The 18373-nt window shown below is 35.2% G+C and overlaps 1 protein-coding gene across 4 annotated transcripts in view; it reads left to right on the plus strand.

Annotated features, from left to right (window-relative positions):
* LOC142337686 (glutamate decarboxylase-like) overlaps positions 1–17690 on the plus strand; it is a 123909-nt gene extending 106219 nt beyond the window's left edge. For all 4 annotated transcript variants that reach the window (XM_075387125.1, XM_075387126.1, XM_075387127.1 and 1 more), the window contains 5 exons: positions 7066–7144; positions 10056–10106; positions 14020–14223; positions 15483–15572; positions 16607–17690. In XM_075387125.1, the coding sequence (XP_075243240.1) occupies positions 7066–7144; positions 10056–10106; positions 14020–14223; positions 15483–15572; positions 16607–16786 (604 nt within the window). In that variant the 3' untranslated portion in view covers positions 16787–17690. The remainder of the gene's footprint in view (positions 1–7065; positions 7145–10055; positions 10107–14019; positions 14224–15482; positions 15573–16606) is intronic.
* Positions 17691–18373: the final 683 nt, after the last annotated feature.

Consider the following 18373-nt stretch of genomic DNA (forward strand, 5'->3'; position numbering starts at 1 on the left):
GAAAAAATGAGAAAACAAAATGAGAAAAGAAATTGAGAAACGAAAGTGAGAAAAGAAAGTGAGAAAAGAAAGTGAAAAAATAAAGTGAGAAAAGAAAGTGAGAAAAGAAAGTGAGAAAAGAGAGTGAGAAAAGAAAGCGAGAAAAGAAAGCAAGAAAAGAAAGTTAGAAAAAGGGAGGAAAAAATGAGAAAAGAAAGCGAGAAAAGGAAGTGAGAAAGAAAGAGAGAAAAGAACGTGAGAAAAAAGGGAGGAAAAAATGAGAAAAGAAAGTGAGAAAAGAAAGTGAGAAACGAAAGTGAGAAAAGAAAGTGAGAAACGAAAGAGGAAAAAGAAAGTGAGAAACGAAAGTGAAAAAAGAAAGTGAGAAAAGAAATTGAGAAAAGAAAGTGAGAAAAGAAAGTGAGAAAAGAAAGAGAGAAAAGACAGTGAAAAAAGAAAGTGAGAAAAAAGGGAGGAAAAAATGAGAAAAAAAATGAGAATCGAAAGCGAGAAAAGAAAGTGAGAAAAGAAAGTGAGAAAAGAAAGTGAAAAAAGAAAGTGAGAAAACAAAGTGAGAAAAGAAAGAGAGAAAAGACAGTGAGAAAAAAAGTGAGAAAAAAGGGAGGAAAAAATGAGAAAAGAAAATGAGAATCGAAAGTGAGAAAAGAAAGTGAGAAAAGAAAGTGAGAAAAGAAAGTGAGAAAAGAAAGTGAAAAAAGAAAGTGAGAAAACAAAGTGAGAAAGGAAAGTGAGAAAAGAAAGTGAGAAAAGAAAGCGAGAAAAAAAAGTTAGAAAAAAGGGAGGAAAAATGAGAAAAGAAAGCGAGAAAAGGAAGTGAGAAAGAAAGAGAGAAAAGAAAGTGAGAAAAGAAAGTGAGAAAAAGGGAGGAAAAAATGAGAAAAGAAAATGAGAAAAGAAAGTGAGAAACGAAACTGAGACAAGAAAGTGAGAAAAGAAAGTGAAAAAAGAAAGTGAGAAAAGAAAGTGAGAAAAGAAAGTGAGTAAAGAAAGCGAGAAAAGAAAGTAAGAAAAAGGGAGGAAAAAAATGAGAAAAGAAAGCGAGAAAAAGAAGTGAGAAAGAAAGTGACAAAAGAAAGTGAGAAAGGAAAGTGAGAAACGAAAGAGAGAAAAGAAAGTGAGAAACGAAAGTGAGAAAAGAAAGTGAGAAAAAAAAGAGAGAGAAAAGAAAGTGAGAAAAGAAAAAGAGAAAAGAAAAAGAGAAGAAAGTGAGAAAAGAAAGTGAGAAAAGAAAGTGAGAAAAGAAAGTGAGAAAAGAAATTGAGAAAATAAAGTGGGAAAAAGAAAGTGAAAAAAGAAAGTGAGAAAAGAAAGTGAGAAAAGAAAGTGGGAAAAGAAAGTGAGAAAAGAAAGTGAGAAAAGAAAGTGAGAAAAGAAAGAGAGAAAAGAAAGTGAGAAAAGAAAGTGAGAAAAAAAGGGAGGAAAAAATGAGAAAAGAAAATGAGAATCGAAAGTGAGAAAAGAAAGTGAGAAAAGAAAGTGAAAAAAGAAAGTGAGAAAAGAAAGTGGGAAAAGAAAGTGAGAAAAGAAAGTGAGAAAAGAAAGTGAGAAAAGAAAGAGAGAAAAGAAAGTGAGAAAAGAAAGTGAGAAAAAAAGGGAGGAAAAAATGAGAAAAGAAAATGAGAATCGAAAGTGAGAAAAGAAAGTGAGAAAAGAAAGTGAAAAAAGAAAGTGAGAAAAGAAAGTGAGAAAGAAAGAGAGAAAAGAAAGTGAGAAAAGAAAGTGAGAAAAAAGGGAGGAAAAAATGAGAAAAGAAAACGAGAAAAGAAAGTGAGAAACGAAACTGAGACATGAAAGTGAGAAAAGAAAGTGAAAAAAGAAAGTGAGAAAAGAAAGTGAGAAAAGAAAGTGAGTAAAGAAAGCGAGAAAAGAAAGTTAGAAAAAAGGGAGGAAAAAAATGAGAAAAGAAAGCGAGAAAAGGAAGTGAGAAAGAAAGTGACAAAAAAAAGTGAGAAAGGAAAGTGAGAAACGAAAGTGAGAAAAGAAAGTGAGAAACGAAAGTGAGAAAAGAAAGTGCGAAAAAAACGAGAAAAGAAAGTGAGAAAAGAAAAAGAGAAAAGAAAAAGAGAAGAAAGTGAGAAAAGAAAGTGAGAAAAGAAAGTGAGAAAAGAAAGTGAGAAAAAAAAGTGAGAAAATAAAGTGGGAAAAAGAAAGTGAAAAAAGAAAGTGAGAAAAGAAAGTGAGAAATGAAAATGGGAAAAGAAAGTTAGAAAAGAAAGTGAGAAAAGAAAGTGAGAAAAGAAGGTGAAAAAACGAGAAAAGAAAATGAGAGAAGACAAATAAAGCAAAGAAAGTGAGAAAAGAAATTGAGAAAAGAAAGCGAGAAAAGAAAGTGAGAAAAGAAAGTGAGATAAGAAAGTGAGATAAGAAAGTGAGATAAGAAAGTGAGAAAAGAAAGTGAGAAAAGAAAGTGAGAAAAGAAAGTGAGAAAAGAAATTGAGAAAAGAAAGTGAGAAAAGAAAGTGAGAAAAGAAAGTGAGAAAAGAAAAAGATAAAAGAAAAAGAGAAAAGAAAGTGAGAAAAGAAAGTGAGAAAACAAAGTGAGAAAAGAAAGTGAGATAAGAAAGTGAGAAAAGAAAGTGCGAAAAGAAAGTGAGAAAAGAAAGTGAGAAAAGAAAGTGAGAAAAGAAAGTGAGAAAAGAAAGTGAGAAAAGAAAGTGAGAAAAGAAAGTGAGAAAAGAAAAAGATAAAAGAAAAAGAGAAAAGAAAGTGAGAAAAGAAAGTGAGAAAGCAAATAAAGCAAAGAAAGTGAGAAAAGAAATTGAGAAAAGAAAGCGAGATAAGAAAGTGAGAAAAGAAAGTGAGATAAGAAAGCGAGATAAGAAAGTGAGATAAGAAAGTGAGATAAGAAAGTGAGGAAAGAAAGTGAGAAAAGAAAGTGAGAAAAGAAAGTGAGAAATGAAAGTGAGAAAAGAAAGTGAGAAAAGAAAGTGAGAAAAGAAAGTGAGAAAAGAAAGTGGGAAAAGAAAGTGAGATAAGAAAGTGAGATAAGAAAGTGAGATAAGAAAGTGAGAAAAGGAAGTGAGAAAAGAAAGTGAGAAAAGACAGTGAGAAAAAAAATGAGAAAACAAAGTGAGAAAAGAAAAAGATAAAAGAAAAAGAGAAAAGAAAGTGAGAAAAGAAAGTGAGAAAAGAAAAAGAGAAAAGAAAAAGAGAAAAGAAAGTGAGAAAAGAAAGTGAGAAAAGAAAGTGAGAAAAGAAAGCGAGAAAACAAAGTGAGAAAAGAAAGTGAGATAAGAAAGTGAGAAAGAAAGTGAGAAAAGAAAGTGAGAAAAGAAAGTGAGAAAAGAAAGTGAGAAAAGAAAGTGAGAAAAGAAAGTGAGAAAAGAAAGTGAGAAAAGAAAGTGAGAAAAGAAAAAGATAAAAGAAAAAGAGAAAAGAAAGTGAGAAAAGAAAGTGAGAAAACAAATAAAGCAAAGAAAGTGAGAAAAGAAATTGAGAAAAGAAAGCGAGAAAAGAAAGTGAGAAAAGAAAGTGAGATAAGAAAGTGAGATAAGAAAGTGAGATAAGAAAGTGAGATAAGAAAGTGAGAAAAGAAAGTGAGAAAAGAAAGTGAGAAAAAAAAGTGAGAAATGAAAGTGAGAAAAGAAAGTGAGAAAAGAAAGTGAGAAAAGAAAGTGAGAAAAGAAAGTGAGAAAAGAAAGTGAGAAAAGAAATTGAGATAAGAAAGTGAGATAAGAAAGTGAGATAAGAAAGTGAGAAAAGAAAGTGAGAAAAGAAAGTGAGAAAAGAAAGTGAGAAAAGAAAAAGATAAAAGAAAAAGAGAAAAGAAAGTGAGAAAAGAAAGTGAGAAAACAAATAAAGCAAAGAAAGTGAGAAAAGAAATTGAGAAAAGAAAGCGAGAAAAGAAAGTGAGAAAAGAAAGTGAGAAAAGAAAGTGAGAAAAGAAAGCGAGAAAACAAAGTGAGAAAAGAAAGTGAGATAAGAAAGTGAGAAAAGAAAGTGAGAAAAGAAAGTGAGAAAAGAAAGTGAGAAAAGAAAGTGAGAAAAGAAAGTGAGATAAGAAAGTGAGAAAAGAAAGTGAGAAAAGAAAGTGAGAAAAGAAAGTGAGAAAAGAAAGTGAGAAAAGAAAGTGAGAAAAGAAAGTGAGAAAAGAAAGTGAGAAAAGAAAAAGATAAAAGAAAAAGAGAAAAGAAAGTGAGAAAAGAAAGTGAGAAAACAAATAAAGCAAAGAAAGTGAGAAAAGAAATTGGGAAAAGAAAGCGAGAAAAGAAAGTGAGAAAAGAAAGTGAGATAAGAAAGTGAGATAAGAAAGTGAGATAAGAAAGTGAGATAAGAAAGTGAGGAAAGAAAGTGAGAAAAGAAAGTGAGAAAAGAAAGTGAGAAATGAAAGTGAGAAAAGAAAGTGAGAAAAGAAAGTGAGAAAAGAAAGTGAGAAAAGAAAGTGAGAAAAGACAGTGAGAAAAGAAAGTGAGAAAAGAAAGTGAGAAAAGAAAAAGATAAAAGAAAAAGAGAAAAGAAAGTGAGAAAAGAAAGTGAGAAAAGAAAAAGAGAAACGAAAAAGAGAAAAGAAAGTTAGAAAAGAAAGTGAGAAAAGAAAGTGAGAAAAGAAAGCGAGAAAAGAAAGTGAGAAAAGAAAGTGAGATAAGAAAGTGAGATAAGAAAGTGAGAAAAGAAAGTGAGAAAAGAAAGTGAGAAAAGAAAGTGAGAAAAGAAAGTGAGAAAAGAAAGTGAGAAAAGAAAGTGAGAAAAGAAAATGAGAAAAGAAAGTGAGAAAAGAAAAAGATAAAAGAAAAAGAGAAAAGAAAGTGAGAAAAGAAAGTGAGAAAAGAAAAAGAGAAAAGAAAAAGAGAAAAGAAAGTGAGAAAAGAAAGTGAGAAAAGAAAGTGAGAAAGAAAGAGAGAAAAGAAAGTGAGAAAAGAAAGTGAGAAAAAAGGGAGGAAAAAATGAGAGAAGAAAATGAGAAAAGAAAGTGCGAAAAGAAAGTGAGAAAGGAAAGTGAGAAAAAAAGTGAAAAAAGAAAGTGAGAAAAGAAAGTGAGAAAAGAAAGTGAGAAAAGAAAGTGAGAAAAGGAAGTGAGAAAAGAAAGTGAGAAAAGAAAATGATAAAAGTGAGCGAGAAACGAAAGTGAGAAAAGAAAGAGAGAAAAGTTAGAAAAAAAGGGAGAAAAGAAAGTTTGAAAAGAAAGTGAGAAAAGAAAGAAAAAGTGAGCAGAGAAAAAGCGAGAAAAGAAAGTGAGAAAAGAAAATGAGAAAAGAAAGTGAGAAAAGAGAGCGAGAAAAGAAATTGAGAAAAGAAAGTAAGAAAAGAAAGTGAGAAAAGAAACGAGAAAGAAAGTGAGAAAAGAAAGTGAGAAAAGAAAGTGAAAAAAGAAAGTGAGAAAAGAAAGTGAGAAAAGAAAGTGAGAAAAGAAAGTGAGAAAAGAAAGTGAGAAAAGAAAGTGAGAAAAGAAAGTGAGAAAAGAAAGTGAGAAAAGGAAGTGGGAAAAGAAAGTGAGAAAAGAAATTGAGAATTGAGAAAAGAAAGTGAGAAGAGAAAAAGAGAAAAGAAAAAGAGAAAAGAAAGCGAGAAAAGAAAAAGAAAGTGAGAAAAGAAAGTGGGAAAGTGAGCAAAAGAAGGTCTTTTTGATAGTTGCTCTCAATCTATCTATTTCGGGACACTTTCTTAAGGCCATGCTCAATTTTTTGAGTTTCTTTCTGTCAGACTCTTGGCTTTTCGTTTCATAGACAGACTAATTTAATGCCGTCTGCAACCGCTCAACAGCAACCATAATTTGTTGCTCAATTTTTTCGATCTCATCTTTAAAGCTTTGCTGCAGTCCTTTTATTGGTTAAGCAGTCATTTCTGAAAGTTATCTTTAACGAAGAAAAGCGAAGAACGTTTTAGCCAAGAAAAGCGAAGAAAGGTTTTAGCGAAGAAAAGTCAGGAGGATAACTGAGTTGCAGGATAAGAGTCTGAGAAAATGAAAAAACTCTGAGCAAAAGCTCTTAAACCTTTAGACCAGTTCAGACCTGCCCGCCCTAATTAATTTTAATCAGCAATGGATGCTTGCCAAATCGTTGGCCATCTGGGATATGCAAAAAGGAATGATAATATGAAAAAAGAACAATCGGTATTGCATTAAAGAAACTCAATGTAACGGTTAACCTCAGTTAAATGTCAACAGCTCAAGGTCTCACACGCGTGCACGCAAACACTCATACATACACACACACACGCGCGCGCAAACAGGTTCACACACAAACGCACAAGGATAAATTTCAGTGGTTGTACTCCAAGCCATGGTTAACGTCAGTTAAATTTTATCAGTTGAAGGTCACAAACACACACACACACACACACGCACACACACACATACGCATGCACGCTCACGGACACACGCACGCACACACATAAAACCAAGTCACAGAACACGCTGCATGTTTATGGACAGTTAAAACATGTGAGTAATGGCGCTTAAACATGGTGGTATAGGATGCATGCATTACGCTAGGCTGCATGTTTAAGGAACGCTAAAACATATGAAGATAGGCGCTTAAACATGGTGGTATAGCATTCGAGTTAGAATTAATATAGAGATTCTTAACGTACGTCAATTCTTAAGGCACTATAACTGCAATAGATATTTAAATCATGCGCAAAGTTTGTAATTTTTCATCAATTGAATGTTGTTTTGAAATAAAAAAATTCCCAATTTTGCTTTTAGAACAGCAGCGCAAACTTGCGCAAATGAAATGCTTTTATGACAGTGCACAAAATTAACTTTTGTTGAACCCTAATCTCAGATTTAAAAAATGCGAAAAAATAGTTTTTAAAATTTGAACTACCTTATGGCTTGCATTGCATTTGTATAAATGTACTGATGATGGCCATCGGAAAACTGAATTATTAACTTAGAGGAACTAGTAAGATTTTTCAATCGGATCTTACACGATTGAAATTGACCTAAGCCACACTCTTTCCTTTCTGTCAAACTGATAAGTTCTTCAATTGTCGAATTGAACTGATAATAACTTACGCGACAAAAATTTTGATAAGATGTCTTATAAGATCTTATACGTTAAAAATTCCGGAATCATTGAGATTGTCTGCAGAGATTAGAAATTTAGAGGGGTTTGTTGTGTTTAGGGCTGACTCTGTCACTTGGAATCCCCACAAACTTCTCGGTGTCACCCTACAATGCTCTGCCCTCCTTGTTAAGGAAGATGTGAGTTATTGTTCCGACCCCTCTTGAGGGGGGAGGAACTATATACTCAAATGGAATTTTTGATCAGACAATTTTGACCGATTGATATATTCATCGTACAAAGTTGTGAGTGGTGTCATTAAAAAGACCCTCCAGCGTAGAAAATGAAATTTAATTTTTTTTAATTTCGTATTTTACAGGGAGTTATTGAGGTTTGAAGTTTTGTGAATATTAGACGGAATAATTCCGTTGTTTTTAATTCACATTTTCCGGAATTTCGCCTAAAATATTGTCGATTTTGCTAAAAATGTAAAGATTGTTAATATTAGTACAGTTGAATTTATTTTTAGAGACCAGAAAAGAATTGTTGAATCTTTTGATTTATTTTTTCTAGCTAAATTTCTGACTCTTTTGATTTCTTTTTTTCTGGCTAAAAATTTGGCAAAATATTTCAAAATTCAGCACTTTTCATTGAAAATTGCCCGAAATAAGATTATTTAGTCCACTTTGATTAAATTTACCAGAAGCACCCGAAAAACAACAAACACAATCTTTGAAAACTACAAAGGAGCTAGTTTACTTCTACTTCCGTTGACAGTAGTCTAGAATCAAATTTTTACCGTTTTTTGCTAACTTTACTCTATGATTATCAAAAACGCAGCACATATTTTTGATTTTTCAACTAACAAATTATCTATATCTAATAAACATTCTAAACAATTGAGACGAACAGCAAACGCAGGGCTGGTTTTGGTCTAATCTTGAACTGTTAAAATCGAAAAAAAAACGGATTGTAATCAGTCGGTCTTTTTTTAAAAAAAATGAGCTTTTTATGTTAGTTTAAGAACAGAACAAATCGCATCAAAACTCACTGTCGATAGATCTAATAGACTTCCTCAAAATTTCTAAATTTTTGTATCTCTTTTTTTACTCGAAAGATTATAGTCGTGTTGACATTTAAAAATGTTTGCTTTTTAAACAAACAATGGCTTATTGAATTTGCCACTATTTTTCTCTTAATTTGGTCAACTTGTAGCTTAATGTCAGCAAAAAAATGCTTCTTCTTCCATATTTTTTATATTGAGTTAAATTTCAATTTTTGAGCTTTTAGGCGTTAAGTTATGGTTTTCTGGCTTTGATACTACTATATATCACAATTTTCTTTTATTTTAGGTTTCGGCCCTCTTTTTCATGTTTTTCTCTTTTCGTCACATTTTGACATTATTGACAGTTCACATATTACATTTTGAACGTTCAAAATAAGGCACCATTGAACATATAAAAATCTTGAAAGGCGTAGATTCTCGTTTTAACGGCTTTGACACCCCTTTCTTGAAGAATTTAATTGAATTTTTTACAATGGTATTTAACTGTCATTTTTAAGTTTTTTTAGTTGCATCAAATTACCTGGTTAATGACAGGTCTCATTGGCTTTCCATGAAGCAAAAAATCAGCCTGAATTCTGATTTGAGAAGAGAGCTGACGGTTTTCATGTCTTTGAAAACAATTGTTTTCAAAAATAAAAAAAACTCTTTTTAACGTTGTTAAACTTTGCATTTTTGTTCTTTTTGTTTATTTGTTACCTAGTCTCGTTAATTACAGGTCACAAGTGACACTATTGTTGTCGAGGGAAGGTGTAGGTGTAAAAAATCTAATGCTTTTCGTTTAAAATCCGTTATGAACTTACTGGCTTCGACACGGGCTTTTCGCACAAAAGTAACCTATTTTTTATTTTTGTCTTTATTTAACGTTCTTCTATTAGACGTAAGACATATTCTGAACAATTCAGGTCTCAATCACTTCCTCTGGACGAATAGACGAACCTATTTGATTATTTCATTTTGTAGCTAATGGTTTTCATGACGTTGAAAATAATTGTTTTCGAAAAAAAATATTAAACAACTTTGACATTTTTCTCTTTTCTGGTTTACCTATTTTCATTCATGAGATGGCCTATACCACGTTTTTGGCTTTCGAGGAACGCTCCAACATGTTTTGAGGGGGCAAATATGGCTTTACGGCTTCGACAGCGTTTTCCCGCAAGATTTAAATGAATTTTTTGTCGTCTCTATTTGTTGTTCATTTTGTATCCGCATAAACAATTGATTGATGACAGGTCTTAATGCCCTCCTATGAAGACTTATGTGATCATAAACATGTTGAACGTTTTCAATCGCTATCAATTGGTTTTCATTATTTTGAAATTAATTGTTTTTTGAAAATATAAGCAATTTTTTTAACTTTATCTTTTAAACATTTCGTTCTTTTTGTCTAATTGTTACCGAGCCTTTTTAAAGAGTGGTCCCGTAATTTTTCTAGTGAAGTACAAGTTATTTTGTTTCGTTTCAGTTTCATCCAACCCTATTTTGAGCTTGTTATTAAGTTATTTTTTAAAATGGACATAAAGTGTTGGATGTAACTAATGTTTGTTGTTATTGTTGTTTGATTTTGTTGTTCGTCTTGACTTGCTTTCTAAAGAATGACTGATCTCATGAATCTAATGCGGTATATTGTACTCCGCTGAGTTATTTGCGTTGGAGGCGATCTTTGTTCATACACATTTTTTTGTGAAAAATTTGGGGTTTACTATCTGTTTCTCATTCGGTAGACGTTTATGACAAAATTGTGGATGAGCGGGGTCGGAACTTTATGTGCGACCGCACATTACTGAGCCTCCTTGTTAGTTCTGTTGTCATTTTTGAAGGAAAGAACAACTTGAACAAAAGCAGTTTCAAGGTTTGAAGGTGATCTGAATTATTTAATGTGTCAGCGTAAAGCTTCTCATCTTTTCAAACGCAAGAATGGAACAGAAAGTTATCAAAAACTCAGCTTCGAAGGACTGTTGCCTAAAGAATGGGTAGCTGTCGGTTTGTTTGGAAATTTAGTCTTATATCCACCGGCTAAATAATTTCAATGTTAATCACTGTTTCAGGGAATACTAGAGAGTGCAAATGCATTGCATGCTGACTACTTATTCCAACAGGTTGGTCCAAAACAATTTCTATCAATCTCAAAGCTCATATTGTATTATTGCCCACCCTATCATTAGAGTATGATCACTTACCCAATTATAGTAGGTTATTTTATCAATTCAGTAATATGGTAGATGGATCATTGTCCAATTGTGCCTAAGCATTGGAGTTAGCTAATTGACAAAATCAATGCCGGTAATTCTGATGAAAGTACCAGGCCATTTCCAATATTTGTACATATGTTATAAATGAAAATGCGCAATGCATGCTAACAAATAAAAAGAAAAGAGATCAATAAGATCAGCTCAGAGAACCAAACTGTTTCTCAATTAACAAAATAGGCTCGTGAATCAGGCGAGCATTTGAACAGTTGACAGCAGCCTATGTGGGCTCGATAGCTCAAACAACAGGCCGAGATGAATTAATATCCGAAAAACACCAGCTTTTGTGCTTTGAATTTCATTAGATTAGATATGAATTTCCAAACGCTACACAAAAAGTACAGTGCATTTGTACGTTCAGCGTTTGAGAGACATTCAAATAGGTCGGAAGCTGTCGGGTGATGCCTCTTTTCAGGAACACTGAAAAAGATGAAGCATAACTTGAAGAACAATGTAACTGACCCCAACAACAATTGTTTTTAAAAGGAATTGATTTCCTAATATGTAATTATCCCTAAACGTTTGTAAAAAGTAGGAATTACTGTTTCAGATAGCGTTATTAAAATTTTGATTATATTGATGTCTAGTTTCGCAAAAGAATTAAAAATTTTACTCGCGTTACCAGAGATTTTTATTGTTTGTTGTCGATTTTGCTAAGAGTTTATGTTAAATTTTTCTAACTTGACTATGAACGTGCCATAAACTAAGAATCCATATTGAACACACAAATGTTTCATCGCTTCTGTGTTTATTTCTGAAAAACCTCGATTTCTTCACAGAGCTTTGGGTTTTTTAGAGTTGATTTCAAAAAATTTACATTTAATATTATTATTATTCAGCTGTTTTTGTCCAATTCAGTTTCAAACTGTATGGAGATCTCGTTCTATGTTCTGATGTGCTTCTATTAGAGAACAGTATGTTGACGTATCACTGGCAAAAAGGGTTGTATTGCTGTTTTCGCAAACAAGCGGAAGATCAACAACATAAATAAAAACAGAGTTGGTCCCAGTACTAACCACTGACGAACACTGCGTTTAACTTCTCCTGTTTCAGAATAAAAAAATCTAATGCAAACAAACCGTTTTTTTTCACTTAGGTATGATTTCAAAAAACCAAGAATTTCACCTCGAATTCGAAATATGTCCAGCAGATTTTGGTAATATCTTATGTTCAACAGTTTCAAAGGCTTTACTGCGGTCAAGGAAAACACGATGTGAAGATTCGTTATTGTTTATTTTATATCGCATAATGCTGACATATGAGAAATTGCTTCGATAGTACCTCGTTTACTGGTTAGGGTTTCGAACTTCAAATTTTCCAAAAATGACACAACGCACATGAAAACTAAATTCCCAAACACTTAGCCGAATACCGGCAAAAGAGATATTGGTCTGTAGTTGTTTTATTTCCTTTGGTAGAAAAAATGATGACCTAAGCCATTTTTAGTATTTGGAAAAAAACATGATATCAAAAAAATATTGCAAACGTTACATAAGGTCTCGCAGAGCACAAGATTCATTCTTTTGTGTATTACGTTACTGATTTCAAACTTATCAGCAGAACGTTTGTCATTCAGACCTTTTAATTTAAATTGTCCTGACAATAGCAATTCGTACTGCCTTGCTACGGTTTCCGCTTCTATTGTAAGCTACAATTTTGATCATAACTTTTTCTCTTTTTCTCTTTTGATTAAAGACTTCTGCACATACTTTTACAAAATGAAAGTTGACAAAAATTTTTTCAACGAATGCAAAGTGGAGTCAATTAAGCCAGAAACTGATTATAAAGAGTAATACAGGAAAGAGAGATAGAGACAAGGCATCTGAGGTGTAAAACGTTAATGATTGCTTTTTGATTATTTAAGATTCTTTTGCTATCATTAATCATCTATTTTTTATTGCTCTCGAAGAGAAGCAATTATTGTAAACGTGTGTCTTTTTATGCAAAACTTTTGCTTGACCCTTTTGACCTCTCTCAATCACAAATTGAAGCAGCTGAACTCAATTGGCGGCAATTTAATATTAAAAGTCACCTGAAAAGTGCGCCGAAACTGGTGCCATTTTTCACTTTAAATCATAATAATTGTATATGCTAACCTCTAATGTAGTTTTTTGAAGCCCACTATTGAACTTCCTGGTCCCATTTAGGCTCCTACCCCCCCCCCCCCGACTGTAGCAGGCTGTAATTGATTAGAGCTCCCACTAGTCGTTCGAGAGCAATTCTTCCGACGTTTAGTCGGTTATGTTTATAACTGCAAATTCAAAAAACTGGTCAAAAATTTTTTGAAAACATGAAAAACCTGGAGTATATAGATGATACCCAGTGCACTTTAGAATCATCGTCATCGTATTGGGGCTACACAAAAGTCTACTACTTATGGTGCATTACTCAATCAAAGTGGTGGGGAGAATTTTAAATGGTTTCGTTTCGTTGCGGTGAATCACGTTTGAAAACCTTTCAGTATCATTTGTGACAAGCAATTCTTGAGAAGCTTGTTTTCCAAACTGAAAAACCGGAGTTGGAATCAAGACGTAACTGGTCATGTAAAAGCCTCTTATGTGGGCTCTTTGACCAAGCAACCCGCAGAGCTCATATCTCGAGTGAGTCTAACGGAAAAGTTCACTTTAATAAAATCTTTTGAGGAATATTTCTCAATAAACGCGGCATAAAAATTAAGAAGCACTAGTTTGCGGAATTTCTAACAGTCTGTTGGAATATCAAAGTTCGGACAGAGGAGGCCCGTCTCTTATCCTCTTTACCGCCCCTGTCAGATGCTTGGCTATTAGCTGCACTTATTTTAGCCTGTTTTGCATTTTTCATCTGTTGCCAACAGATCCAAATGAGTTTTGAGCGGCCCTGAAAGACCGGCTAGGAGTTCATTAGTGCAATCCTGCTATCTCTTGTCATGGCCTGGTCGACATAATTGGCCGACACGATCAATAGGGAGACAAGATAATATCAATAATCAGGATGCACATCTGCTAATCTTTCGCCTGTATGCGAATAGAAGAATTTGCCACCCGATAGCAACGCGAGCAAACGAGAAATACTCCTAAAATTGTAACTATATGGGTATTCATTTCATAACTTCAGCTCTGGAAATCTTCGGTGGTACTATCTGAAACAGTTTGGAACGTTTTGAAAATTAAACCACTCACGTGCACATTTTAAAATGCCGAAAGTCTGCAGTGCCAGAAGTTAAAATTCCAGAAGTTCCTACTTAGCCAGAAGTTGTCTTCCGTTGACTTTCGTCATTTTGAAACGTGCGTGCGCGTTTCGTGTTTTAAGCATGGTTACGTGACTCTGCAGAACAAAGTCACTTCGAACTAAGTCGCTTCGCGGTTCTCGATAAACGCCAGAAGTTCTCAGTGACTTCACCAGAGTCACTTAAACATTACGAATTGCCCTACTTGCAGACAATTGAGGCTTCTTGTCGGCCTATCCGTAGCCTTCAAAAGTCTAGCTCAAGTTCTGTCAATTTGTGCTATGCGTGGATCAGCCACAATGATAGCAAGAGATGACAGGATATGAGAGTAAAGCAGCAATGAAGTTAGGTCATCATTGCTCACCCAAACTGTTGTCACCCAACGACGGCGGGGGGCATGTAACCCAAAATATCTACTCGCTCATGAGCGGGGAGTTAGAAAATGTGTTCTTTCATCAATGAGTTCTCTGAATTTAACAAGATCTATGTAATAAGCAAATTTTTGTCTTCTAAAGTAGTAGAAAACATCTGAGATGGGACTTTGTTGTGGTTGTACAGGACAAGCACTACGATGTCTCTTACGACACTGGCGACAAGGCAATCCAGTGTGGGAGACACGTGGACATCTTCAAGTTCTGGCTCATGTGGAGGGCGAAGGGCAGAGTGGGCATGGAGGCACATGTGAACCTCATGTTTGAGCTGAGAGACTACCTGGTGAAACTAATCCACGAGAGAGAAGGATTCCAGATGGTATTCGAGAATGTTAGTCACACACACACACGCACACTCTCGTGGTGCCTTCACCTCTTCGTACACCAGAGCAACACAACTGCCTTATTGGAATCAAATTTCACTTAAATGTAACGTGGTTGTCTATCCGGATCCTTTACGTTTGTGCCCCCCCCCCCCCCCAGCTTAGTGGGCGCATATTGTTTGCACCCCCCCCCCCCCGAGACGCACGTGTAATATATTTAAATAATGATTTACTATGTAACGGCACGTGCTTTGTAGCTGGGGGCGCATAACGTACGGGGGGGGGGGGGCACAAACGGAAAAGATCCGTCTATCCAAACAAGGAGTCCACTTAAAGTATTGCTCACGCTGCATTCCTCTCAAACAATTTAAAATGTTTAATTTGTGATCTTACGAAGATTCCGTTATAGCTCGGCTGTGAACGTGAAAGACCATTCTTTTGTGTGCTAGTATTTGTGTTCGATATACATTGTATTTTTTGCATGGTTTGTTTCACAAAACAAACAATATAAAATCCACCTCGATTCAGGCTATCGTAACCAACTCGGGGTCTGCTCGACTCCGCGTCAATTGGGAACAATAACAACAGATGCGAAGTATGAAAATCATCGCTTCAGTGTTGTCAGTATTTGACTACAAACTGATCAACTGTAAGATAACGCTGATTAAGCGTATAAAATTAGCAATTACGGTTCTTCGCGTGAAAAAACTACGAGCAATCTACTTTCTTTATTTTGAAAGCATATGTAAAACGTTCTAAGCTTCTTATGCTACTTTCACGAGTTGTTTATCTACAACATAACTGCACCTAGTTCTAGATTCAGCAGTGTCGAAACAATTGAACATTTTGACTGAGGGCCAACCTACACTCTAAAACTTTCTCGTATGAAATCACACGCTTTTTTCTCGTTGGATGAGAAAAATGTTGAGAAATTTGCAATAAATTATTTCTCGTGTAAAACCATAAAATCATGTATCAACAAACAATTTTTCAGGTAACTCCTGATGAAACTTTGGATTTATATATTTTTGATAGTGGATTCTGCTGTGTCCACAACTTCTGCGTGCTTTATAAATTAACAGGAGAAATTCAAATTCAAATTCAAAATCACGTAAATTGCACTTTTCTCGAGTGTAACTTTTTACCTGAAAAATTGTGTGTTGAGACATGAGAAATCATGTACTGCAAATTTTTCAACCTTTTTTTCACACGAGAAAAATTTAGAGTGTAAATCGAACTTTTCGAAAACAAATTGCACTTGTTTCAGCCACAGTTCCTCAACATCTGTTTCTGGTACATTCCCAAATGTATCCGAGATCTGCCAGAGGGCCAAACACGCACCAAGAAACTACACAAGGTAAATAAAACAAGCTAGAAGATCATAGTTATTAAACCAATGCAAACAAAGCCTTTAATTTACGGATGTACATGACTTATATGCGTCAAGTTGACTGTATGTGGTGTTATTGGACAGCTGATACATTTGACATTTAAGTTAATAGATAGTTGAGTTATTCAACACTTTTTGTCATAGACATTATATTTTATTTACTGTTTGGATATTCTCCGTTTGTGAACCCCCCCCCCCCCATTTTGTGAGCGCATATTTTCGCCCCCAAAAGCACGTGATTGTTTTTTCATAATGATTTACTGTGTAATGGCAAGTGCTCTGTAGGTTGAGGCGGGGGACGTGGTGCATAACGCATAACATTCTGGGGGCAAAACGGAAAATAACCTACTGTTTTTTACTCTCATTATTAGTGGTGTCACTCGACCTTCGTTAATGTTCCTTGGTATGGGTGACTCCATACGCCAAAAAGAAGTAGTCTAATATAGACTTAAAGAGAGAATACGGCCAATGGAATACTGGCGTCGTGTTCATAGCGTATCTCATTATATTAGTGTGCGTGTATTTAATTGCTCTCAAACGAAGTTTGTAGCAATTATATTAGTCCTGTCGGTCTTTTTTTTTATGCGATTTTTCGCTTGACCAATTTTTCGTCTGACGCTTTTGACTTTTCGTCCTCAAAAACGGGATAAACAGGTAGCGCCCAGCGGGCATTATGTGCTCTTAGAGCCTTTCAGGTCTGTTTCAGCTCAAACTGTCTTGGAGACTTATACTTATAATTATGGTGTGAGGGGCGGTTCTTAGAGGTTGACACCCCCCCCCCCCTTTGTTGACCCCCCACCCCCACTATTGGCTCCACCCCCCCCCCCCCACCGCGCTTTTTGCCCCCCCCCCCACCCAGTGCTGCCACCATCAGCCCCCGGTGCACCCCCCCCCCCCCCCCCCCGTGGCTAGCTACTGACCAAGCCAACCGCTCGGCGGTCGTTTGAGAGCAATTCGCCCGACGTTAGTCGGTTATGTTTTATTGTGTTAATTCTGTACAGGTGGCACCCATAATCAAGGGTAGGATGATGAATAAGGGAGACCTGATGGTGGGATACCAGCCACTCTTCTCAATCCCAAACTTCTTCAGACTCATCGTGTCCAACCAGGCTTCCAGGCACCAGGACATTCTATACGTCGTAGACGAGATAGAACGACTCGGACATGACATCGAGTTGTAAAGGGAAGATATGGTGCACTAACTCAAACAACACGACGGTACACAACTCGTGCACGACTGGGACGAAAAAAAAAGCTCGAACTTGAACCAGTGTTACTTTTGTAGTTTTATTCATAATCTACGCAATATTTTACACCTTGGCTAAAACAAACTCTAACCTGGTCAAAGCTAGACAGTTGACTGTCCCCAAAGTTTTACAGCGTAGAAAACATTATCCAAAGGGTTAACTTTGCCCACTTTAGTTATCGTTTAGGTACAGGTAAACGAACTCTCTTATGCTACCCGATTTTCATGGTAACAATTATCTGTGGAATCTGAAACAGCGCTCAAAAAATGTGCTGAGGTTCTTCTTTGTTAACCGAATAAATGAGCTCTTCACTTCATTAATCATCTCACCATCATTGGTTACAATTCCCCAAATTTCGGTATTAGAAACCCCATAATTATTAAAGGCGGAATGCCTCATAACAACGATCCAATCGAATTTACCTTTGATCTATTTCTGCAGATCAAAGATCGAAAATCGGACAACTTTGCAGTTTTATATAATTTGTAGCTCAATATATATCTATAGCTCTTGTATTTTGAAAGTAGCATCTATTTTTCTATAATGAGACTCTATTTAAAACAGTGGATTCATTATACTATTCTATAATCGATTCAGAAAATCGATTCTAGCAAAACTTATTCGAACTACTATTGTCATCAATTTTGGACTTACTATGGAGAACTTTGAACTGTTAGATAATTTAATTAGCATGTTTTAGTTCTAGTTCAGCATATCTGTAAATTAAATATCTATTTGGTAATCGTAATCCAAAATTTTCCAATAAAAATGTATAGTGCTGGTCACATTTAAATATAGTATTTATAATTTAAATTTAATAGACATAATAGTAATTTCAGTTCTGGTTTCATTTTAACAAGGAATTTTGAGCATAGTTGCATATTTTGATTGGAAAAATAGTTTGTTAAGCGACAATGCAGCACTTGCAGTTTAATAAAAAAAATAGCACTTCCCGGGTCGAATGTCCTCCCTAAAATCCTCCCATTTTGTTGTAAAAGTGGGGGGTAATTCGTCTATGGGGGGTAAATTCATGGGGGTAATTTGTTCAGAGGGGGTAAAATGATGTAAGAGTTGGGCTGCAATGGGAGGATTTTTGAGGAATTACCTCCTGACTAAAATTGCCATGTAAGAGTGGGCTGCAATGGAAGGACTTTTCAGGAATTACCCCCCTGACTGAAATTGCCATGTAAGAGTGGGCTGCAATGGGAGGACTTTTGAGGAATTACCCCCCCCCCCCTGACTAAAAAAGCCATGTAAGAGTGGGCTGCAAGGGGACGACTTTTCTGGAATTACTCCGCTGACTGAAATTGCCATGTAAAAGTGGGCTGCAATGGGTAAAAGGGTGTAAGAGTGAGGGGTGACTTGTTCAGAGGGGGTAAAATGATGTAAGAGTTGGGCTGCCAAGGGGGTAAAATGGTGTAAAAGTGAGGGGGTAATTTTTTCAGAGGGTGTAAAATGATGTAAGAGTTGGGCTGCCAAGGGGGGTAAAATGGTGTAAGAGTCAGAGGGTAATTTGTCCAG

This window comes from Convolutriloba macropyga, chromosome 4 (assembly GCF_964194025.1).
Source record: "Convolutriloba macropyga chromosome 4, txConMacr16.3, whole genome shotgun sequence".
In the NCBI taxonomy this organism is placed as follows: Eukaryota; Metazoa; Xenacoelomorpha; order Acoela; family Convolutidae; genus Convolutriloba; species Convolutriloba macropyga.